This window comes from Calypte anna, chromosome 4A, assembly GCF_003957555.1.
Source record: "Calypte anna isolate BGI_N300 chromosome 4A, bCalAnn1_v1.p, whole genome shotgun sequence".
Classification (NCBI taxonomy): domain Eukaryota; kingdom Metazoa; phylum Chordata; class Aves; order Apodiformes; family Trochilidae; genus Calypte; species Calypte anna.
In genome coordinates this window covers 1,977,806-2,003,302 of record NC_044248.1, presented here as the reverse complement: position 1 = coordinate 2,003,302, position 25,497 = coordinate 1,977,806, and the positions used below count along the sequence as shown (strand labels likewise).

General features: G+C 49.5%; 1 protein-coding gene across 2 annotated transcripts in view; it reads right to left on the bottom strand.

The window, feature by feature from the left end:
• SEPTIN11 (septin 11) overlaps positions 1-25,497 on the bottom strand; it is a 48,457-nt gene that overhangs the window by 6,676 nt on the left and 16,284 nt on the right. Inside the window, exons 1-9 of one of the 2 annotated variants that reach the window (XM_030449750.1) lie at positions 23,633-23,699; positions 15,482-15,596; positions 13,653-13,848; positions 11,705-11,891; positions 9,347-9,508; positions 7,410-7,506; positions 6,288-6,456; positions 1,988-2,120; positions 785-972 (exon numbers count right to left, since the gene is read on the bottom strand). In XM_030449750.1, the coding sequence (XP_030305610.1) occupies positions 785-972; positions 1,988-2,120; positions 6,288-6,456; positions 7,410-7,506; positions 9,347-9,508; positions 11,705-11,891; positions 13,653-13,848; positions 15,482-15,596; positions 23,633-23,689 (1,304 nt within the window). In that variant the 5' untranslated portion in view covers positions 23,690-23,699. Of the gene's footprint in view, positions 1-784; positions 973-1,987; positions 2,121-6,287; positions 6,457-7,409; positions 7,507-9,346; positions 9,509-11,704; positions 11,892-13,652; positions 13,849-15,481; positions 15,597-23,632; positions 23,700-25,497 lie in introns of those variants that run through there. The other variant, XM_030449751.1, reaches the window with a different exon arrangement.

Below are 25,497 nucleotides of genomic sequence, written 5' to 3'. Positions count from 1 at the left end.
GCCAGGTCCAAACTGAGCACACCTGAAACTCCACCTCCCAACAGTGACCATGGGACAAGACTGCCCACAGGTACACTTGGTGCCTACTGCTGTGCTGGAATCTCAGAGTACTGGAGGGTAGAGGATTGTCCTCCTAGCATACCAGTATAAAAGAGTAAAAACCAGTGCTATTATCTTACTAAAAGGTTTCTTAGCTTATTACCTCACCTCGACACAAATGTCATTTACCTGCAATTATGGTACCATAGTAGTTTGTTTTTAAAAACAAAACAAATCCTTCTTGTCTTTAAAGCAAGCTTCCAAATATTCACTTTTGGCACTAGCATTTCCCATGTAAAAATAACATGGTGGGTTTGGGTTCTAACCTACTTCTACTTGCAGCTATAACCTAAGGAATGGGAAACTGGAGACTACTCGTGGGTGAAGGGATGGATGGAGACCCCGTGACTAATTCTGGCTGAGGCAGATGAAACTGAATCCAGAACATCCCAGAGCTGTTCCAGAAGATGCTGGAGGGATCACAGGTCAAACCTCCACAATCCAATTGCTCTCCCATACCAGTCAGACTTCAACATAAAACTTGAAGTTATTCTTCTAGAGAAAAATTAAGATCATGTCCCTGGCCCACCCTTTAGAAAAAAATATTTTATTTGATCAGGCTGATAAAAGCCCAGTTTCCAGTCTGGTAATGGGGAAAAGCAAATACAGACATGCAGCAAGAAAGAAAAAACAACCTCCCAAAGTGTAACAAACCCTACAAAGGAGGTGGGGGACATCTGCTTACTTTTTCTTGTCCTTGTCTTTCTTGGTTTGCTGAGAACCTGCCTGCTGAGCTTGTGACTGTAATAGCTGAGCTGCTGCCTTCTTCTTCTGAAAGTTGTTCAGCTCTTCCTCAAGTTCCTTCTTTTTGTCTTCCACTTTTTTCTTCTCTTCTTGGTGAGTCCTCTTTAGATGGTCAAACTTCTCGTGAAGCTGCCAGGACAGAGAGAAGGAGAATTGGAGGGGAAGAGAAGAATTTCCCCCCCAGTTATGGGTAATGATGCCTGAAGCTGTTCTGCTGGCACTCACTACACCAATACCAAGTCACTGGCCTGTCCCAAACATGCCTGACCTTGTGAGGACATCCCTGCAGGTAACACACACTTGTGCACACATTGGTGGCAATTTGAGTTGCTGTAGGACCATGACAGGCTTTGGAATTGCCCAGGGAACTATGTTCCAAACCTCATTGCCTTGCACCAGGTGGATTCTCATGCTTAGGAACCTCAGGAAAACCTGGCCATGGCCACTCAGGGGGATATGAATCTCTGGGGCTCTTCTCTGTGCCTCTGCAGAAAGAGAGGCTCCTCCAGCAGGTCCCATCCCTAGCAGGACAGCTGCATTTTGTGTCCCACATGAATCAGTGCTGACCTACATGCACCCAGCAATTCATGGGAGGGCAGTTCTGGGACATTGCTCTGCAACTCTGCTGAGTAGGAGTAGGACTCACTGCCCTCTGGGAAGTCCTCATCTACTGACTGAAAGTCTCCAAATTGTTGTCACTGGTAAAGGGCAGAGCTGAAGATCCACTGCCAGTCAGCACTGCTTTGAGCAGCAAACGTCTTCTCTCCTTTAGGTGGGACTGGAGAGGTGAGAGAGGAGCTGCCTTGCTGGGGTTATGCAGCCACAGCTGCTGCTCCTGTCCCACTGCACCACCTCCCACTCCTCATTCCACAGGGGATGCCTCCTCCTCCAGCTGCCCAAAGCCAGGGAATAACTCCTGCTCCACTGTACAGGGACAGGAAGTGGCAGAGGATTGTGAGTGAGGCCCTAAATCCATGGTAGGATTGGGAATGGAGTTCCCACTGCCTAACTGAGACTGCCTCTGCCCAGCAAGGCCCTTTGCAGGCTTCATGTTGGAATCTGGATGCTCACCTTCTGAGGGCTCTCTTGGAAAAGCTCCAGCCTAAACCTTCCCACACAGCCCTCTGTGTTAGAACATACTCACATCCTTCTCTGCTTCCTTCAGCTCTGCTTCCTTCTCCTTCACCCTCATGACAAACATCTGCCTCATTTCATCCTCCTTCTTCTGGAGTTCACCCAGGAATTCGTTCCTCTTTGCTTCGTAAGTCTCTTGGAGACTGTTAAAAACACAGGGAAAGCAAACGGTCAGAGCTGTGTTCCAAGCACAGTCATCAACTTCCAGCCTTTGCTGATCTGAGCTGCATTTGGGGTCACAAACATCCCTGGAGGTCCCTGGCAGGCAGAGGCACCATCACCTCCATCCAGCACCCCATCCCAGTTTGCTAGGTGGCAGCACTGGGAGGGCAAGCAAACCCACACGTGTGTTCAGTGTAAAGCACTTCCCAGGACAGGATGAGCACCCCCAAAACCACCCAGCATCTACAGAAGCCCCTACAGCAAACCCTGATGCTCTCATGGCTTGGGGTCTGCCCAGGTCCCACCTCCTTGCTTCTCCCACCCTTTCCTGGGAATCTTCATTGGAAGTGCAGGATTCATGGAGCAGAGGCAGGCAGATCAGAGAGCAAAATCTGGCTTTCTGGAGTTCATGAAGCAGGACAGGGCCTCAGAGCAGAACTGATTTCATTCCTCACTGCTCAGGGGCTCTTTTTTTGGTAAAGCCACCTTGGGAGACCCCTTTCTCTCCTTTAACTGCTAAGGGAGCCTGAGCCCTTGCAAATGAGCAGCACTGTTCCTCCTCCACATCTTGGGATATTCCTTCATTTCCTTATCCCCCCTCCACTCCTTGGCATTCCTCTATTTCCCCAGCACTCAGATACCACAGCAAACATTTGGGACACACAGTATGCTGTCTGTGCACCTCTGAGATTTTTTCAGAGCCTCTTAGGAACTTTCAATGCCAAATTCCTTTTCATTTTATTCCTTAAATGGATCTGGATAGTTCAGCTGTAATGATAGTGTGGGAATGATAACTATTTCCCCCCAAGATGCTTTTTAAAAAATGCATTTTTAAAATGAAAACTCTGCTGATATCACATCTGTGTGCCTAAGGAACACATTAACCACTGGGACTGTGGAACTTCCTAACCCCATTAAACCAACATCTGCCTTTCCTAGCACATGGTGAAGGTTTGGATGACTTTCTAGTAGCTTGGTTTTGTTGTTTGCTTTTTGTTTGGGGGGCAAAGGGGGAAGAAAACTTGACAGACAGACTCAAGACTTGGGTTTAAAGCTGCTAACTGATGGGCACTCCTAAAATACTCCCCAGATGGGATGCCCAGAGTGGCTCTTGTGTTGATCACCCTGGAGGGATCACACAGTTCCAGCTGACCACACATTGAACCAAAAAATCTAATTCTAAAAATGACAAAAATTGTTTCCTGAGAGAGCAGATGCAAGAAGCATCTTTGGATTCTTAACTAAACTGAGAACCAGATCACACAGATCAGAGATCAGGAGATTCAAATCAATATCTCCCTGAAATTCAGTCTTGGATTTAATCCTCTGATTGTGGACACAAACTCAGAAACCCTTCTGAAGGGTCTGGAGCTTAGGAAACCCCTGAGGGCAGATCAGCCTCCACTGCTCAGTGAGCCTGACAGCCCCAAACAGGAGAGTGCACACTGCTAATTGGGGCCTGGATGGTAAAACTATTTATTGCAGAGCTCCAAAACCAAAATGCCTGGTGATAGGCAAGCAGGAAAAGGCTGGCAGGAGTGAGGGTGACAGGGACTCTCTGTCAAATTGTCCCAGGTTCCATGCTAATCTCAGCTTCTAGCTTAAAAATCAGCTTAACCACTAACATGAAACTCCATTCTCTATTATAGTTACTCCAGCTTCCAAAGCAGCAAAATTCCCAGAGAAACTGGCCCAGCAACTCCAGGCTGAATATGAAAAAAACAGTTACAGCCCAAAGGAATAACAGTCCAAACCAACTGGGATCCCAGCAGCTTCACATTCCCAGACATGGGAATTTGCTTTTTAAGTATATAAACATATGAAGCCAGATTACAAGAGTAACTTGATTCCCCCACACCACCCACACACTGAATGATGCTCCTGCAAGTGATTTTCTTAAAAATAAATTGAGAAGGTGAAGCAGAGCAGGAGAAAACCCAGTCCACAACAGATGCAGGAGAGCAGAAGGGTCCCCATGTAATGGAGCAGAACATCTGGGGGCACTGCTGCTCCTCCTCACCTCCCACAGCTTGGACAAGTGCTGGGGACTCTGCCAGCAAATCTCACAGCCAGCACACTGCCTGTTTCACACCTCATGGAAGGGCCTCCCAATGCTTTGCAGGGGTCTTTTGCCCTGCTCATCCCAAGATGGACAAAGGGAGCAGTGGTCCCTGTGGCTCCCAGGGCCCAGGTCCAGCAGAAAGGCAGCTTTGGATCCCTGGTCTCTGAAGGAAGAATTGAAAGAGCCAAACTTACTGCTTCCCTCATTTCAGAGATGCAGCAGCCTCAGCCAAACAGCCTGGGGTCCTGGGTTTTGTTTGTTTAGTGGAAGGAAAAGGCACCCAGAGAGAACTGTTCTCAACTAGCATGTGCCAGATGGAGAAGTTCTGTACATTTTCATTTCCTTTCTACTTATAGCTTGGTCAAAAGAGGCCTCGTGTACAGGAAGCAATGGAAATTCCTCAGATTCCTCAAAGGGAAGGGCTGAGCCCATCTTAAGCCATTGCTCTCCAGAAAGGAAATCCAATAAAGCTTCACACTTGGGCTTCATAACAGAACTGGGCTCAAATGATTCCAGCAGAGTTTCTGTGCTACAAAATAAATGCAGCTGCACAAACTCAGCAAGTAACAAATAAAACCCTGAACTGATGCAAAGTCTGTGTTGGAAGCTCAGGGCTTGCTCAGCTCACCACAGAGTGCTGGTTTCCAGAAATATCAAAGTCAGGCTCCCACTCTGCCTTCTGCTCTGAAGCCCACCTGGCTCTTCCCTGTTGAGGATCCCATATGAACCATGTCCACGGTGATGGGCACAGCTGTGTGGCTGCCATCTCAGGGGCTGGCACACCAACCCAGCCATGCAAGTGTCATGGGGGAAACACAGACTGATGCAGGTTTAATTCTGATTGCCTTCCCCTAGGGCAGAGAGAAGCATGGGATGGTGCTAAGGCAGTGGGGGCAATTACTGGGGAGAAGCTGGGGAGGAATGGGAGACAGGAAATGAGAGGAGAAAACAAACACTCTCTCCCAGATTCCCACACAGCTGTTGTCCCTGGCTAATGATTTGGGCTTCAGACCAAGAAAGCTGACAGCAAACTCTGTAGATAGTAAAAAGCCAAACCTCAAGCAACAGACCATGGCACCCTCTTCACAGCACACCTTGGACCAGCTGTGAAAAACTCCAGGAAGGTCAACAAGAACATTTATCCCATGGTCTCCCTTTTGGTGGCCAGTGAAACCTCAGTCTGCACTGGAGGAAAGGAGGCACCTAATGAATCACCCAACCATTTCAAACCTTCTCCTTCTCCAAGGGCTAGAAGTGTCAGGAGTCATTTCTGAAGTGATTAACAAACTTGCTGCTCAACAGATTCCCCCAAGTCTCCATGAAGCTCACAGTGCTGCCAGCAGGAAGATGAGCCCAAGCTTCACTGCAGCCTGGAAGTTCACAAGTTTTAGGAAAGCAAGAGCAAGGCTGGAGAAAAAAATATATCAACTTCCAAGCCCCAAACTTAAATTCTTCCAGCTTGAAAAAAAAGACAAGTCAACAATGTCAGACATCCTTCAAAAGGTTAATGCAAACTGACTTGGCTCTTTCAGCCACCCCAGGTTTCCCTGAGTGTCCAGCCCCCAGGCCAGAGGGTAGGAGAGGGCACTGCACATCTTTGGCTCTCAGCTGTTTTAAGTGACCATGGCTCTTCCATCATTCTTGCAAACACCACCAAGCCCAACACCTCCAATCTCTTTGGCTGGACAAGATGTGATTTCCTTTCTTACCTCCCTCACACTTCTGTAGCCTCAAAAGCTTGTGGAGTGTGCCTGAAACACCTGTAGCATATGAAGGGCTTTTGAGTCAATGGAAATGTAATCAGAAACATTCATTTCCATCAGTTTTGCTCTCCCAATATTCTGTAAGTTCCAGAATGACTTCTAGATGGAATTCTTCAGAGATGAAGGAGTAACTTCACTTCTGCAGGTGAATTTTGGCTGTTTTATCAACAGCTGCTAGTGAATCCACAGTGAAATATATCTTAAGAGTCTTCTTAAGAAAAATAGGGATAAAATATCCCTATTTTGTGCTGAGAAAAGTTGCTACCTAGGAAAGAAAGAGCCCTGGGATGCTGCTGTACAAGAATGTGTGGATGGCTTCCTACCTGAAAGGTTTGCTGTCTGGGTCTGTGTCCTTGAAGCCCATCTCCTCCAGCTTGCATCTCCTGTAGAGCTCGTAGTGCCTGCTGTGGGTCTGCTCCCTCAGGTCCTCCATGTTCACCCGGATCAGCATCTCCCGCAGCTTCACAAAGTCACAGTGATTCTCATTTTCCACTGGAAAAAACCAACCAACCAAACAAAACACCTCAAACCTTTCACAAGGAGAACGTTAAAGCCAGGAGGCCAAATCTCTCCTGCTTTCCCTGGGTTAGCCAGCCTTGGAATTCTTCATGCAGACAAGGAAGAGTCCAGGGCAGTCCGTCCCAAAAGGCTTTGTGTGATGGGGGTGAAGCCACCCCAACAACACCTGGGCACCAGTTCCAGGCCTTTCACTGGCTTTGTAAGATCTGTTGCTGCCCATCTGTCACAGAGCTCCTGGCTCCCAGCACGTTTCTGCACCAACAAGGTGATGAGCTATTTGCACACAGGATTTCACTTCCCACTCAAATCCACTCTAAATCCAAGTCACAGCCAGGTCAAAGCCTCAGTCTGTAACAGCACTGAAAGGAAAGGTTACCAGAGCCCACCAGAGGTGCTGCACTCTTCCCAGGCCTCCCAGCCCTCTGAAAGGACAGGGGAAGGACCCCAGCTGCACCCCATCAGGCCACCCCAGCTGTCTCTGCAAAGAGGCAGATCAGAGCCAGATCTTCAAAGTCTCTCTGGGATCCCCACTAAATCTCTCTGACTATCTGGTCCTAGTTTCCTGGGAACAGCAAGAACCCAGCAGGATACGTGTCAAGTCCAAGACTTCCCAAACATAAGCTGTGGCTTCAGCTGTGTATCCAGCTGGAGAGTGGCCCAGAGAGCTGCAGGGGAACATTTGCAGGGCAATTCTGCAGAACTCAAAGAGTTTTTCTCACTAATACAAACTGGCAAGGCTGACACCCCCCATAGCACCCTCCCACCAACCCCCCTACACACCCAGATCTAGTTGGCAAAGCCCTGATTTGAAGAAGCCTTGGAGCTTTTTCAAAATGGATTTTGGTAAGGACCATGCAGGGATCACTGCACCTTTCAGCAGAATGAGCCAGGATGACAAGGCCTTATTTATGTTTTTGGTAACATACCCTGCACAACACCCCAGGGGTACTGCCTGGCTTTTGCCATCTTGTTGCCAATCTTCACTTCTTCAGTGCTGCCAACCACAGCAAAAGGAAGGTGAACCTATGAAAGGAAAGGGACAATAATGTTAGGGATTTCCTTTGTTGCCTTGCCAGGGATTGTTCCTGCAGAAAACTGTTTACTGTGGCAGCTGTGCTGGGTTTAAGTTGCTTAAATGCCTTTGCAATTCAGTGGGTGTTTTAGAAAGAGTGACAGCATGATCTGGAGGAGAAACCTGCTTAGATTTCAAGTCCCAGATTCTCAAGTCCTAAAAATAAAAGAGCCATACAGATTCTTCCTGTAATTACAAACTGTGGCTATCTTAAGCACAAACCTTTTACAAACTGTAACTGAATTTGAGCACTGAGAAAAAAAATCACTGTCAAACAATAAAGAAAGAAAACAAAGTACAGCCTCCCAAGGAAGGCAGACTAAAATTCAGGAGTTTTTCTGTTGCTAGAAAAATGTGCTAAAGCTTCCTCTTAAAAAGGCAAAGCTATGAGTAAGGGGAAGAGAGGAGTCCACCCAGCCCTGGGCAGACACATCTGAGTCACTGGGCTCTGCTGTGTCCCAGTCTCTCCCTGGGTGTGGTGGTGACAAACTGGGATCTCCTCCCACCAGTGTGTCTGCTGCCACCAGTCCACCTTCCCAGTGCTTTTCCCTGCCAATATCAGCATCCACAAGGTTGGACACAAGCTCTGGGAGCTGGTGCTGTGGTGGGAGGAGAAGAGGCCAAGTGGCAGAGATGTGATGGAAGAGTTTCCCACCTGCACCAGAGGAAATTGAACCCCAGAGTGCACACACTGCCCCCTGGCAGAGCCATCTCCCTTCTGCTGTGTCAGCTTGTCCCCACAGCACAGGGAAAAGGAGGAGGCAATACAGAGGTTTGGAGAGGGTCTGGTATACACCTGGTTGTGACAATTCCCCATCTCCAAGCAGCTGTGCTGGGACACACACAAAAGTTTAAGTTGCAAGGAGATGGTTTTATCTTAATACCTCCATTGCCTGTAAAAACAAAGATGATCATCTCCTCCTTGCACCTGCTTTTGTCCTCTCTTACTTTGGGGTTGGCAAATCCCCTTGCACATTACTAAAGCCACTGGAGGGCTCTGTCAGTGCTGCTGTGATGCTCATCACCACCAGAATCCCTGAGCTCAGGTTCTTCTCTGTATGCTCCCAATCAGGCCATGGGAAATGGCTGGTTCTCCTCTGTAACCCCCACTGAAAGAATTCACAGAGTCCCAGAGTGCCAGGGTGGAAGGGGCCTCAAGGATCCCCTGCTCCAACCCTTCTGATATTATTGTTTCTCTGAGATCTCTCAGCACCCCAGAGAGCTGAGACTTCAAACTTCCCAAAGTGGGGGAATCCCCCCCTTCCCCTGGGAGACCATTCCAAACATTGTCTGCCCCAGCCCTGCTCACCCTCCCCCTGTGTCCAGGGGAAGAGGGGGAGAGCCAGAGCCCTTCTGCTGATGGCCACTGCCACACTGAGAGCTGAAACATCATGGCCAACACCCCCATCCTCACCGGAAAGTGAAACAAAGGCAGGAGTGAATCAGCCCCTCACTGGGACACAGAAGTGGTCGTTTGGGACAGGAAACCCAAACCCCAGCCCTTTGCCCTGATCACACCAGGGCCCATCCTCCCATCCTCTTCCTTTCCTGAGATGGGAATACTGGGCCAGGGGAAGGATATGAAAAAAAGCTCAAAGAGAATTGTTTGCCATACAATGAAGTGAATCAGGACAAGCAGCCCACACATCAGGGGTATCTCCAGCTCCCAAACCCAGCCTGCTGTCTGTGCTGAGACTGAAGCCTTTAAGCCCAAGGGAACACAGCCCACCCTGCCCCACCATCACAGATGGGGCAAGGCAAACCAAGCAAATCCCTCCCAGAGAAACATACACTCATGGTGGCATTTATCTCAGCCACTGTCTCCTCATCTGTTGGGAACTGGTAGATCTGGACACCGTTGCTGACCAGCTCACTCATGATTTTACTCTTGAACTTGTGCAGCTCGTTTTTGGCGATGGTGTCAGCCTTGGCAATGATGGGGATGATGTTCACCTGCAAGACAAAGACAGCACCTGCAGACCCAGCACACTCTGCCTCACCAGGAGGGGATGTTCTGTGTTCTGCAGACACCTCCCAGTGCCACAGCACCAGCACCAGAACTTCCCTGGAGCTGCTGCTGCAAGCACCGCTGCCTCCAGCAGGGTTTTCAGGCAGCAGCACTGATGGCCTTACACAGAAGTCAAAGTTTGGCAATAAGCTGTTTCCTGTCCTGCTCCCCTCCTCACCCAAATTGGCTGGACAGGAAATCCTGTCATAGAGTAATACAGGCAGTTCCAAAAAAGAAAAGGAAAAAAAAAAAAAAAAAAGGAAATTACCACTTAGGCACTTTTCTTCCATGCTGCAGAAGGCTGGGTCACTGCAAGGGACATGAGCTGGGACAAGAGCCTCTGGGGGGAGAGGGACACCCAGGGGGCAGCAGTGCTGTGGTTACCCCACTGGAGGGGGAAGCAGATGGTCACTGGGATTTCACAGAATCCCAGAATGATTTGGGTTGGAAGGGACCTCTCAGGGTCACCCAGTCCAACCCCTGCAGTATCAGGGACACCCTCACCCAGATCAGGGTGCTCAGAGCCTCCTCAAGCCTCACCTTGAACATCTCCAGGGATGAGGCCTCAACCCCCTCCCTGGGCAACCTGGGCCATGGTTCCACTGCCCTCATGGGACACAACTTGTTCCTGACATCACTGCTCCCTGCACAGCTCCAAGACAACCACCCAAGGGAACTGTGTGGGGGAGTTAACACAGAAATTAAAGATCAGTTCCTGACTCTCTCCCCTGGACAGGGCAGCAGGAGCTGAGGGGAGGTGGCAGCTCACCCTGAGGAGCTGCACGGGGTGCATCAGGATGAGGAACCTTTTGCTCTCTTGCCCTTTCTGCTCCCTCCAGACGGACAATTCTTTGATCCTGCAGGATTTGCTCTTCCTTGCAACAGCAGACAGAAGCAAGGAAGATGCTGCTATTGACCTATATGAAGGGATTTTAACTACTGTACTTGAAAATCCTCTTATATTAAATCCCCCTTTGCCAAAAAATAAAACATGAATGCCAATTAGCTCACTTTAGGTAGATCTCTATAACCCTATTTTAAGTCAAACAGAGCTCTCCATCTCTGCATAGAACCCAATCAATAGGCCATCCTAGGGAATAAAGAGCCACTGTCATCATTTTACTTCTGCAGAATCAGGATCCAGTGTGCCAAGGGTGCAAAGGGGACTGATTTAAATTGCTTAATCATCTAAACAAGCACACAGAAAGCTCTCTAAATACTCCAGTTTTACATTTGTACCTCACTTGATTTCCCTAGAAGACAACAGATTAACTCTTCTTGCAAGTAGCTTGTGTCTTCAAACTCATAACTTGGTTTAAACCAAGTTTGGTTCCTATTCTTGCTAATCATGAGGGTAACTGAAACAGCACATGCCAGGTCATGTATTTATTCAGATTCTTCTTGTTTATCAGATGATGGTTAGAACAACACTGCATTTGCCATGGCAGATCAAATCACTGCTTCTGTCTGATGGAGTCAAAGAATGCAGACACAGCATTTTGATTTGTTTTTCATTGATTAGTAGGATGACGAAGTGCTTTAGATGTACTTCTCATCTGATCCACACTTAACCAAATCAGATTTTGTACAAGAATGTAATTAATCTGTAGGGTGAAGTGAAAGAGAGATGGCAACAGTGTCTGACTGCTAGAACAAGCAGAGCTCAACTTCAGCCTCTCCTTTTTATTTACACTTTTGAGAAGGAAAACACTTCTCTTTTTTTAACAACCAACTGATTTTTCAGCTGTGTGCAAACCTCTCACTATGGCTTGGTTAACATACTGAAAAGAAAAAAAAATCATTATGGTTTCCTAGTGCATCCTCATAAATACAGCTTCCAGCTCTCAGATTGCCAACTTCATAGCATAGCTGTGGAGCAAGCAGCCAAATATCCTAACCCAAGATGGGACTGATAGAGGGTAGGAGTTGAAACTCTTATCTCTGCAGCTCATGCTTCAGTGAGGAATGATTTATTCTAGCTCCTAGCCTAAGGTAAAATTCCTACGTGGCACCTCTGTAATTCCCCACAACTGAAAACTGGCACTGGTTTTTTTTCTGAGCAGGACTAACTATGTCTGTGGCAAGATGAGAAAAGCACTAGCAGGGCCCACGTGAGGGTTATAACATGAAGCAGCAAGTACCTTACTGTCCAGCTTCTTCATGGTGACCAAGTCCAGGGACTTCAGAGAGTGCCCAGTGGGAGCAATGAAATAGAGGCAGGCATGGATTCTGGTGTCGTGGTAATTGAACAGGGAACGTTTGATCTTCAGCTCCTCTTGCAAGTAGGCTTCAAACTGGGCATCAATGTATTCTACTATGGGCTTGTAGCTGCAGAGAGAGAACATGGCACAGAGAAAACCAGGGATAGCACACAGGAAGCTTCATGGGGTGCTCTGTACACACTGCAGGACAAGTGCTGCCCTCAGGACTCCCCCTGCCCAAGCCCCAGTCCTTCCTTAGCAAGAGGGACATGTGAGGAAGCCACATGGATTTCAGAGCCCCTGGATTCCAGATGCCTGGAAGTCCCACAAAGCTGCTGCTCTGAAAAGAGGGATGTGTGCTGCAGTCTCACCAAATAAAAGTCTGAGCTGCTGCTCTGTCACTGGAATCATCTGATAGAAGACAATTTATACATCAAACCTACCCCAGCTTGTCCCAAAGCTGGCTTGTGATCTTCAGAAGGAAGGAAGATTCACAGGGAGATGAAAGGAACTTTTCAGGAATTGAAGACTGTAAAGAAAGCTCAGGAGACAACTGCACCTTTTGTCTACTTTGGGGGAACCATTTCGAAGGAAAAAGGTTGGTGCAGTGTAACCTGCCCTGATCTGACTAACAGGCAGGGGAACTTGCCAGTTTTTCCCTCTCTCATACAGAGGTATATGTTGCAAGGAAAGCAGCAAGGCCATACATTGGGAGATCATATCAGAGAGAGCACCATAAAACCCACCAGAGCAAAAGAGTGGGAGGACTCAGACCTGGAGCACAGAGAAATCTCCAACACACTTCAGATTTATGCCAGGCCAAAAGCTGTTCCTAAGCCCTGCTGCCCTGTCTATCCCTGTCTCCAAGAGGGAATTCCCCACCCATACCACTGGCTCTTGTCTGCTAAAGAAGCCAATGCCCAGCAGGACCCAGCTGCAGAGCATCCCTGCTCCCAGCACCTCCTCCTCATTTTGTTCTCTCACCCAAGAGCATATGGCAGTGTCTGGAGCTCCTGTCAGGAGCAGGAGCAAGAGCTGAATTTTGGTGTCAGGTCCAGCACAAAGGCAGCATTACAGAAATCAACTACTGTAAAATCTCTCTTAAAAAAAATAAAAAAAATCTATGGAGTTTTCCACACAGAACTGGAAGCAGAACCTGCTCAATCCCCATCCTAAGAAGATTTTGGTGGAAAGTGATGTCAAGCTTGCATTTGCTAAGAGCTTATGCTGTCTACCTACTGCCCTGAGAGCTTTTGGTCAGTGCATGCTGCCAGCCAGCATGCCCTCAGCTGCCAAGGTGGAGAAAAAAGGATTTCTGGATGCTGGGATTTCTGCAACAAGGGAATGTACGGCTCTGAGCTAAAGGAAAGCCATTGGCAGATTAACCACCACCCCAGAACAACTAGTTCTAACATTACAGCCCAAGTCCCCCTGGATGGATGCAGGGATTGCCCAGGCCACCCAGAGCATTCACTGCATGCATGTGAAAATCAGCACTAAAACATTCAAGTAAAGCCCACTTCAACTTGAACACTGCAGGATGGTGTGAAATGGAACTATGATCCGAGTCCCAGCTCCCTAAAAGGTCCCATGCAATTGCCATTTGAACTCCTGCTTTCAGGTATTGACACATTTCAACTTTAGCAGAGACTTCAGCTCAGATGCATGGAGACAAGGAGCGCAGAAACGTGTCTCTAGCTGCTCTGTTTGTCACCTCCATTCCTTGTCACTTCTGCCTGTCTCATGGGGAGAGTGATGCTCCCTGCCACACCTGGGCTGAGGAACTCCCCCAGGGACAGCAAGGACCAGACTCCCCGCAGAGGGTCTGAGCCTGCTGATCTCCCAGCACCCTGACAGGAGGATTTCTCCTCCTGACAAACCCATTTACCTCTCATCTTTGTTGATTTGGTCACCAAACCCCACGGTGTCAACAATAGTCAGCTTCAGGCGGACGTTGCTCTCCTGCAGCTCGTAGCTCCTGGCTTTCAACCTCACCCCAGGCTCGTTGTGTGTTGCAGGTTCACTTTCAAACTTGGTGTTGAACAGAGTGTCCATCAGGGTGGACTTCCCAATGCCAGTTTCACCTGAACAGACAAAGGCAACGTTAGTTTGGCCCCACTGCTTTTCCTCTCCTCATCCTCAGGCATGTTTGCCAGGCTGAGGAGCTATTCCAGGTGGGTAGCAGTGGAATTTGGCTATGTGGCTAAGGAATACCATCCCTGCAGGAAAAGAGGTCTTCTGAGGTGGTCCCCATCTTTACCCATCCCCCAGCACTGAACCAGGGACTTTGTGGACATCTGGAGGTGACAACAGGTATCTCTGGAGCAGATACACTCCATCAAAGCCACCCATACTGGGGTATGGATCCAAAGTGAGCCCCTGCTGCCTGGAGAGACAGCAAGATAAACCAAATGCCTTCAGAGCTAGAAGTTGTCACCTGCAGGGGAAGAGGTGAGGCTGCTGGGTTGGGCAGAAATTTCTGGGCTGGGTTTTCAAGGGAGAGAAGAGAGCTGGACCCAACTGCTAAGCTAATGGAGACACATCAAGTCATGCTAAGAGGGGAATATTCACAGCCTGAGTAAAAGGCATTTCATTTATGCCATTTTGATCAAAAAGCTGCCTGCTAATTGGGATGCTCCCTGGTGAATTTTAAATGGCTTTGGGCTGCTAGGAGTGTCACGTGGAGCTTGGCAGCTTGAAGTGCAGAAGCACAACTACTTTCTTATCTCCTTATTCAACACACGAAGCTACCAAGAGGAATCCAGTTTGTCTGCCAGATTCCTTTCCCTGGGTCTCACCCTGCACTGCACATTCTCAACCTGCTGCAGAAAAATCAGGGTCAGAGGGTTGTGGGGTTTTCCAGCTAATTAATGGAAATAATTAGAGGGGCAATACTCCCTTCTTACAGGCTTAAACGAACAATGAATGGAAAAATGATGTCTGTAGACTGCTCTGACAAACTAAGAGTGAAACCCACCCTTTTTGTCAATGTACATTTTCTGAGGGCATCATCAAGAGGTCAAAGCTGGTTTGGCACCCAGGACCCTCAGGCTGAGCACAGGATTTCCAGCTCCAGAGTGTCCCCAGAGTGCCAAGACAGCAGCATCTCTCTCCAGCCAAGAGGAGTCACCTCCCCACACCTCACCCACTGAACAGCTTGGGAAAAGGAACACAGTAACTTGGGCTATAAAACCAACCTACAGCACCCAAATTAAACTCAGCAGAGAACAGGTGACAGGCTTTGTTCTCAAGTACATCATTTGGAGACTAAAAATGGCCTCGTTTCCAACTGGAGAAACTAAGAATATAACAGACAGGCAAAGCCTGGAAGGGAAGGAAGGCAATTTATTGAGAAACAGCCTCCCTGCCCAACCCAGAGAAAGGCAGATTTAAGCTAACATTCTTTTAAAAATACATTTAGCTCCTAAGATAGCTCACTTTCCTTATGGGCAGCTCTCGGTGAAAGCAGAACCAGAGGGCCATCCAAAGGGGGTATTTTTAACACCTAGGCATTTCTGTGTTTTGACTCATGGAACAGGGTAGAGAGAAGGAAAAGAGAGAGACTAGATTTTACCCTGGAGCAGATCTGGGGAAAAGTGGTGACTCCTCTGCCACCCCAATCCCCACTGGCTCAGACCTTCCCCTTGGCAGGAGGGAGAAGGTGCTCATTAGAGGGTACCTGTGCAGCTCTAGGCTGGGTGGCACAGGGACACTCACCCACACAGAGGATGTTGAAGCAGAAGCCCTGAGATGTTGATTTGTTGACCAGCTGATCAGGGAGGCTGTCAAAGCCCACATGGCCAGAGAGGGACAGGTTCCTGAGGTCATCGTTCTGCAAAAGAGTTTTAACAGGGTTACAACACCCCTGTCAGGGGAAAAAGCTGTGCCTGCTCCTGCAAGAACAGTGTTAACACAAATTGCAGGGCCTTGTCTTAGGCTTGCCTCCCAAATGTCCTCTCCTTTTACTCCCATCCAGCTGTCTGCTGTGGAGCTCAGGAGCCAAAACCTCCCCAACCCCAAGGCATGCAAGCACCACCAGACATGCCAGAACCATCTGTTCCATGCCTATGACTGATAAACCATCATTTGGTACCAATCTGCAACACCCAAACCTCAGTTCTGCAGCCTCAGCATCACCTATCCCTGGGGTTACCCCAGGATTATCCAGGCAGACACCTGGAAGAGCCATGGAAACACAGCTCCACCTACAAGCAGACCAGTTCCTGCTTAACTGGTTAAGCAGCTGCCTCCTTGGTGTCCCCCATGGAGGAACCACCCAACCTCCCCTTCCAAGGCTCCTCCAGCAGTGTGGAAGCTTCCCCAAAGCACCCAAGTGAGGGCAGCTCTCCCAAAGAGCCCAGAAAAAACAGAATGACACAGGTAGGGATGGGGTCCTGGATACAAACCCAAAATCTCTGCCTGATAAAACCCAGTGTGGGCAAGCAGAGAGCCAAACTCCTGCTCTCCCTGGCTCAGCTTGCTGAAGGGAAGGAGCAGCTCTCTGACTTCTCTCTCCTCCTGGCAGGACCCAAGGGAGAGGTGACACTCCTGAGCTTTTGTTGTAAAGCTTGGATGGCAGCATCCTCTCTGCATCTCCTCCCAGCTTTACAGGCCTCAGTAGTGGGTGGGAAACCCCCTTTCCAGCAGCCCTAGAGCAGCTCTGCTGCCATTTACACAATGTTTTTTCTCCCAGAGTTTGCTGGCCTTCTGACATGAAGCCTTCCCCAAACCCAAATGGTTTCACCCCATCCAGGAGTACTGTGGAGCTCAACAACAGCTGTGAGCAGCCTGAAAGATGCTGGAAGCAAAAATTTCCACAAAATCTGTGGGCTTGGGATGAGACATGGAAGCAGGCACAGAAACTTCAGGTGATGAAGAGATGGCCCCCTCTTCACCCAGGCTGGGTAAAACCACCCAGCCCAGGAGAGACCCTCACCTCCTCTGCCAGCACCAGATTTACCTGGAAGCCCCAGGCACTGGAAGGAGACAGTGGGATTTATTGCATGATGTGAGTGGGTTAAATTAAACATTTGGGACATTAGTGTTTTTAAAACACCAGTGGGCTTGAGTGTAAGGCTGAAAGGATCTCAGAGATCCCAGAAAGCAATAGGTGCCCATGACTCACATGGCTCAGAGAGAGGGGTGGGTGTGGAACATCTCACCCCAGCACCAACATCCCTTCCCCTGATATATTTCAGGAAACCAAGTACTGCCTCATCATCAGTTACTCAGCAGGAACAGGACTCAGACTCATCTCTTACATCTGTGTCAGTTATTTTTGCTGCATATCTTCTTGGGTTTGGTTCCTCCACCCTTTCTTTTTTTTTTTTATTCCCTTGCAAGTGGCAAACACCAACAGTGGAAACCCCCAAACCAGTACCTCCACACTTCCCAGTGCCAGGTGTTTTTCACCAGCAGTGCTGTGTATCAGGAGGTGCATGTGCTGCATAACCTCTCACCAGTGCCAGGGATCAAGGAGACAGCTGAACCCCCCCTCCAGCCCCCTCGGTCACCACAAGGATTAAAAACATGTCCCCTTCCCTGCTGCTCTTCCCACAGCTGATGTTTGGCTCAGGAGTTTGGAAGCTGCAGGATCCCCCAATGAGGCTCTGGTTTACCAAGGATGCCAGATACCAAAATGACCAGAGGCAATTCCACCACTTGGCCTGATTTCCTTGAGCTGGGCAGTTTGGGCTTGGTGAGCTCAGGAGCACTGCAGTCACCACCCCTCAGGCTGCCTGGAGGAGGGGAAGACAAGGGCTGAAACCTCAGCAAACTCCAGAGTAACTCCTGAGCTCAGGTTTTACCAGGATGACAAGGAAGCCTCTGCTAGAGAGCAGCAGAATGAGTACTCAGTGTGCAGCCAGAGCAGGCAAGGGATTTCTGAATCCCTTTCAAAGCAGTGGGATGCTAAGGCAGCTGTCCATGGCCTTGACAACCTCCTCAGAAGAGCCCCTGGCTTGGGTTTGGATCTCAAGCACATCCTCCCACTGCCAACTGGGTGCTTGCAGCTGAAGGCTGCTCAGAGGCTGGCCCAGGCAAAGGCTTTTTTCTGGCCCCCAGAACCAAGCCCAGCCCCCCATGTACACCCAGCAAGCTGGGGGAAAAGCTACAAGCAGCAAGTTATTCCTCCTGCCCCAGGGCTCTGCTGGAAGGGAAAAGCAGCAGTGCTGCCCATGCACTTCCCCCCAGGGAAAGGGACAGCACCCCCCAGCCTTCCTGACCTCTTCTCCAGGGAATTCTGCCTTTCCCTTCAAAGATGAGGAGAGCTCAGCACAACTCATCCCCTTCCCCACCTAAACCTCCTCCTGACCTACAAGTGCTCAGCTGTCCCTCACTGCATCCCCCTCCTGAGAGGCCTCATCCCTGCACAGACAGGTTGGAGCTGGGAGCTCTGACCGCTCAGGCACACAAGTATCTGGCAAGCACCTCTTGCTCTCAGCTTCAAATCAGCAGAGGTAAAACTGCAGCTCCAGAGGCTCATTCAGCCAGTTTGCAGCAGCTCCACTGCTGGGCTTGGGTGGCTGGGCAGTGTCAGCTGCCAGAAAGCTTCAGCCAGCCCCAGAGCAACCTTGGTTTCCCACCTCTTCCCTAGGATGCACTCTGTCTCCATCACTGAACCTCACACTACAGATCCTCCCTTCCTTCTCACATACCACCCAGCTCAGCCAAGTGATTCTAAACCTCCAGAGCTGTATGCTCACCCCTACCAAAGCTACAGAGCAATGTGAACAAATAAATGCTTGTTTACCAGGAAATATGCCCCTCAGTTTATTTCTCTTTTTAGAGTGGCCTACAAGGCATCCCTCAGCTGATGCTTCTTGGGTCAAAACCCAATGCTGTTATCAGCTGCTGGTTTTACCCCTTCCATTACCCTGTGAGAGTGAAGTACAGCAGAGACAAACCTGAGGTACCACCAGAATAAGGAGATTAATTCCTGGTCCCCATGTGCTTTAATTTAAGGGAAAAAAAAAATAATGCCTTGCAAAAGACAAGGAAGCATTTGCAATCTCAGAGCCCTGTCAAGACTACTTTGGATCTGGTTTTCTTCATACGTAGCTCCTAGTGGCAAAGGTTTTAAAGGTCAAGCAAGGCTGTAATGGATGCTGCGTGCAACCAGGGGCTCCCCTGGATGAAATGCAGGGAAGCTTTAGAAAATAATTTGGCTGACAAGGCACGTGCAAGGAGAAAAATCAGCTCGTTCCTTCTAAACCACAGTGGCTTGGCAGAGGTAGCAGGGGTAGGAGGAAACCAACTTTGTGTCTTCCTTGGAGGCAGCAGCAATCCAGCCACGTGCAGATGGGGAGAAGGAGGGAAAGGTGGATCCCAGCACTACAAAGGCTTCTCCAGAGGCAGCTGGAAGCTGATCTGGGATGGAGCAAAGCTGCTCCTTGCCTTGGTGGGAAAAAAGTGTCACTCCCAAAGGGCTGAGGAGAAGGAGTCCACGAGAATATTTGCATTTATTGTCCTGCATTTATACTCCTTGCTCAGGACCTCACCACGCTGATGATGGCTGCTTGCTCAGCCCAAGCAAGCCCCTGGCTGGGTCCCTTCTGCCTTCAGGCTGCCAGCAACATCTTCCCCCCCTAGCAGCTGGGGTCAGCTTCACACGGCCTCTCAAGAGTTAAAGAAAACAAAACCCAGCCTCAAACCCAAGAGGGAAAGGCGGCGGTATGCAAAACACTGAGCTCAGCCACAAATATGAAGCAAATGCTTAGTTATTGGAGGCCACACGACTGAGGAGGCACCTTCAAGAAATTCTGAAAGCTTTTATTGTTGTCAGCAGCTCAGGCCAGCTACGTTTTTGCCCCATTACTGGGTGCACATTCCCACATTTCTAAAGTCAAAGGTGCTGCATCCAAAGCCTGAGACCTGAGGGATGCTTCAGTCTGCTCAGAGAGGGCTCAGGGAGGAGCAGTGAGCACAGAACCAGACCCATTGTGCCCTTTCCTCCATGTGAAACCCAAGAGCTGGGGTGCCTGCAGTATTCCCACTGCCAGAGCCAAGCTGACTGGGTAGGTTCCTTGGAACAGCACCCACAACCCTCATCCCTTTCCATCCAGACTTCAGTGATGGTTAAGCCTTTAAACCTTGGGCAAGGGAACTCAACTGTGACATGAAAAGAACAAACAATTCCTTTCCTCTCCTTGCCAGAGCTGCTGCACTGCTGCCACAGGAAAACAGCCCCCAGCAACCAAGCAGTTAATCAAGAGGAAGGATCCTGTTGCTGTTCCAGGGGAGGATAAGCATCAGTGCCCCAGCAGAGGTGGGGGAGTTCCTGTCCCCATGCCTCTGCAGACTCAGGCAGATGTCTCCAGGAGAGCTACTGAAGTCTGGGAGGTCTTTCCCCCCCACCCACCCCCTTCTCCCAGCAAGGAAAGTCAGATCCTTTTAGAAGACAACTTCATTCTGTAGGTTCCTGTGCCAACAAGCAGGCCATGAAGGCTCACCTGGATGGCCAACACCTCCCACCCTGCCACCAACCCCCCAGTGCCTCTCTGCAGCTTTTGTCCCCAGGGGCTGGACATCAAACCAGCTTCTTGTTCCTGGCTAAAAGGAAGAGGATGCTCAGAGGCCCAGAGCTTCCCAGCAGAACACACAGCACATCCCCAGCCCTCCAGCAATGCCTAAAGCATCATTAGCAAGGAGCCAGGGCTCCCAGACACAAGAAATTCCAAAGTGTGAGACCCCAGCTGGCTCAGGAACCACAGAGGTCACAGGGAACACAAAAAGGCTCTCCCTGAATGTGCTGGTTTTCCCTTGGAATCCTAGAAAGCTGGGACAGCAGAAAAGGTTATTTTGTGGGAGGAAGGCTGGAATTCCTTTGGTCAGCACAGCCCCCAGCAGTAGCAGGCAGGGAAGGGGAGGTGTGGGGCTCCTGCTGCTCCTCCTGGCACACAGAGAGAGAGAGGGGATTTCAGCTGGGGGATCGGCAGGCAAAGCAAGAAGGAAGCACCTGAGAGCCAGGGCAATGGTTACACACTTTATTAGCACAGGGAATCACAGGCAGAGGCAATGGGGAAGGAAACATCCTCCCTCCAAGGCTGGCTCCCTGAAGGAATCCCAGAGTGCCAGGGTGGAAGGGACCTCAAGGATCCCCTGCTCCAACCCTTCTGATATTATTGTTTCTCTGAGATCTCTCAGCACCCCAGAGAGCTGAGACTTCAAACTTCCCAAAGTGGGGGAATCCCCCCCTTCCCCTGGGAGACCATCCCAAGGTCTGACTGTCCTCAGGGGGAAAAATTTCCCTCTTGTGTCCCATGGGAATCTGCCCAGGAGCACCTTGTGCCCATTGCCCCTTGTCCTGTCCAGGTGACTCCTTGTGAACAGGGACAAATGACAGTGGGGCAGTGAGCAGGAGGCAGCCCAGCCCCAGCCTGGGTTCAACCCCAATGGCCATGCCTGCCAGGGGAAAATCCCCCTGCCCCATCCCAGCACCCCACCAGGGATGCAGCCTGGGGTGAGAAGCACCATGCTCACATCCCTGCCATCTCCCACCAAATATCCCGGTTGCCAGAGGCCTGCAGTTGCTAGCCACAGCCCTGCCAGGCAGCAAGGACCCAGGGAGCTGCAGAGCCTCTAGGAGCCAGGCTGGCAGGGAGCTGCTTACATTGGCAAGCTGCAGGAGCTCAGCAGGAGGATGGAGAAAAAGGATACAGTCACATTCTTCTGGGAAGAGGGAAGTCAGCAAAATCTGACAATACAGAAGTGGCTGGAGAGTGGGAATGAACATTTGTCTTCCAGGCAAAATGCTTGGCTAAAGGTCAGCACAAGCTCGGAGCTCCAGCAGCTCCATTTCTGCCAAGTACTGACATAAACCAAGCTTTCCTCCACAGGTTTCCAAAAAAACCCATGGACCTTTCTATTTGGAGTAAAAGTAACCAACGCCTCAAACAGCCCCTGATGGCACAAACTGCTAAACAGCAAAAAAAAAACAAAACCCAAAACCCAACTGGACTTCAGGGATGATAAGGACCATATGTGCATTCCAGCCAGGCTTGTAAACTCACTGAAGGAAAAAAAAAAGGAGAGAGGAAGGAGGAAGGGAGGGGGGGAAGAGAGACATAATGTGACAAACAAGAATGAAGACCATCCAGAGGCAGAGCCCAATGAGAACCAGATGTTCTCTGCTTCTCTGGCCAATCTCTCTCCTGACAGGAGGACACTGTACAACTAAGCTGCCTTTTTGACCACCATGAGGTTGATGAAATAAAATGGGATTTGTTATTCAGTGCCAGGCTCCCCAGCCTGAAATGCTCCACTCCTCCTGTTACCAAAGACAGCCCAGGATTTATTGCTGTTGTGTTGGGGCTTCTGAAGTGCCCTTGGGACAGCCTCAGTCCCCTCTCAGGCAGACCAAGCTGAGGAGGTTGGAGGATCCTCCACACCAGCTCTGAAACATTTTCTGTGGGGTGACACAGAGCCAGGTTACACCAGCCAGGCTTGGAGATGCTCAAGTTTTTCTTAGGCTTGAGGATGTGCATTCTAAAGAGTTAAACCCAACTTGAGATGAGTGAGGCAGAAGTGACCTGGGAGCTGGCAGGAAGGCATGGTGCTATATGGACATTAAAAACACTTTTTTTCCATTCTTTTGCCCTTTTGGCTACACAGCCCCACACTCCCAGGGCTACATATGTCATCCAGCAAGACACCAGAGAGGAAGAAGCCAACAACAGCCATTTCCTTCAGGCACTGAAAATAGCTGCTCAAGAAGTGGAGTTCTCCTTTAGCAGAAGTTTGGAGCTGGAGGCAGAGCACCAGAGGGGCCTGGGCACAGGGACAGATGGACTCTGCCAGTCCCAGGTGCAGGGAGCTCTCTGGGACATCCACCCTGGCACCAGAAGGCAGAGCTAAGAGAAGCCCAGGAGCAGAGCACCTGATCCCACTGCCAACTTTTCCTCATCCCTTCCTCAGGCTTTCACCAACTCCAGTCCAGTTAGGAATGAGCACAACCAGAGCAAAAGAGTTCTGTAAAGCAGGAAAGCAGCCCAAAGGGCTTCCTCAACCTGGAACAAGGCAGCACTGTTCCAATACCTGACCCAAAAAAGGGCCACTCCAAACAACAGCAGTCCCTTCCCTTGCCAAGGGGTCCAGGCACAGCTGAGCAAGGCTGGCTCCAAGATCCTTAACCCCATCTTTGCTTTCCTATCTGCACATCCAGCTCACATTTTGTCAGCTCCAGGATTGAAAGATGCTCTGGATAATTAAGCAGCCCTGGGACCTTGTAGCTGTGCCCTGCTGGTTTGCTCAGAGGCAGGGGACACACACACACACACACACACAGAGCTGTGCTCCAGCTCTCTGCACAGACCCCATTTCCATGCAGAGCTGTGCAAAGAGATTATTTATTTACCAGTTCTCTTCAGCCCTGGCTAAAGAGTTCAAGTTCATCAGAGTAATTGTCTTCACACCCAGTTCCCCTCAGACAACACTACAGACAGAACTGGGCTCCTTGATGTCCAGGCACCACAGCAGTGAGTACAATCAGCTCTCAACTTCAAAAAGAAAACCAAAACACAAAACCACCAAAAAAATGGAAGAAATCAACATTCAGCTATGAGACTGCATGTGGTCAGTGCACCAGCAACTTGAGTTACTGGATGACCTATATGAAACAGGTACTCCTTGGATAATCCCTACCAGGACTTCTAGGGTCCCAATAAGTGCTAGATCCATCCTGGAAATCCTTAGGGAAACTTCACTTATCTGGCATCACCAAGGAAGCATTGGTCTTGTATCAAACTGACTGAAAGAACTTGCTCAGGCCAGTTCTTAAAGTCATATGCAACCTGCATGTGTGACACTAAGGACTTTACATCAAAGGCCAGAAAACATTTCAGATTCAGACAAGTCCAGTAAAACACACACCTGGATGCAGTCCTGCCAAAGCAATGCAGACAACACAGGACAACCTGATCTTAGCATGTTCTTGGGGGGGTCTCATTTTCTGAAGTCACAGCCCTCAATCTGCTTAGAAAAGGGCAAGGGAACCTGCACACCCCTCATGGTACATCAAGCTCCTAGAGGACAGCACAGAAGTACCAATTATTAATAAGAAAAGGTCAAAGAACACAGAGGATGACAATTATCCTGGTTTGCCTTGCATGCACTTTGCCATCTTCAGCTGGAGAGAAACTGGAATGAAGTTGAACTGAATCTGCATGCAGAGGAAAAGGTTGAGGTTTACTGAACCACTCAGCTGACAGTTCTGAACATGAGTCAGTAAAACTTCAAGCTCTCACCTGACTCAACAGCAGCAATGTTCCCACTTGCCTTCAGCAAGTCTCTCTTCCTGCCTGTACAGGGAAAGCCTATAGACCAATTTTCATAAATAGGACATAGCTTCAAGGAGCAGTTCCTCAGTTTAGTTGGAAAACTTCCTTCCCTTCACCTCATTAATCCCAATTTTTTTGTGGTTGCCTTGAAAGACTGTGTTTTGTCTTTCCAAATATGTTACTTGGCCAGAGCTCTTCCAGAGGAAATCCCATCAGATGGGGGGTTGTGGCAGCCAGAGCACTGATATCTTGAGGAGGAGAAGTTGACCAGGAGGCCACTTGACACCAGGCTTTTATCCTCCTCATGTTCTGCTCTGCTGACAGACTGCTGCAGAGATCTGAATTCTGGACTTGATAAGCAGAGTAAGACAAAACATTTTTCTCCCATGCAGCCTGCAGACAGGAATGTTCCCACAGTTCTCTCCACATCCATCAGCCAGAGGGGCAGGATCACAGAGGCCTTTGATGACCACTACAGCCCTGGGGATGCTCCAAGTCATAAAGAATCCCCAGACAGGACATACACTGGAAAATGTTTGAACTCCATAAATGCAGAGGCAGCTAAATAAACATGGACTGCACCAGCAGAAAGGATAAGCTGCAGTCACAAGGAATCCAAGGATGAGCTTTACAGCTCCAGTTCTTGGGTTGAGGCAGGGAGAAGCCTTTGATTCCAGAGATCTTAACCAATTCCCACAAATGAGTCCCATCTCTCTTTTCTGCACTGGAGTTTCTGCTGAGGTCCCCACACCCCAGGAAGGGACCAGGCTGTCCTGGCACTCCAGCTGCTCATCAACAACTACAGGTAACACTTCAGGAAGGGACCAGGCTGTCCTGGCACTCCAGCTGCTCATCAACAACTACAGGTAACACTTCAGGAAGGGACCAGGCTGTCCTGGCACTCCAGCTGCTCATCAACAACTACAGGTAACACTTCAGGAAGGGACCAGGCTGTCCTGGCACTCCAGCTGCTCATCACTAACTACAGGTAACGCTTCAGGAAGGGACCAGGCTGTCCTGGCACTCCAGCTGCTCATCACTAACTACAGGTAACAACACCCTGACCGATGGGGCTGTTCCCCTCCAAGTCCCCACCACAGCATGGGACACCCAGACCTCTTACAGCCAAAGTCCCTCTGGAGCTGAACATTCCCATCCTCTCCAAAACACATCCTCAGCCTCCCCTGCAAACAGGCCAAAGAAACACAACTCTTGGTGTTTTTTTTCCTGGGCCAGAGGTGCTAGCTACAAATCAGAGATGTTCTGCCAAGCAGATGACTCCAAGAGGGAAGTGAGAGACTTGAAATCAGATCTCCTGCTGGAGTCAGGCTGGGCAGCCCCAGCCCCAGCCCCAAATTAAAGAAAACACCACTTTTTCTCCCAGTGCCCCCACACACATCCCAAGACCTCCATGACTGCACACAAAGCATGGCTACCACCAGCTCTATCTACTAAGTC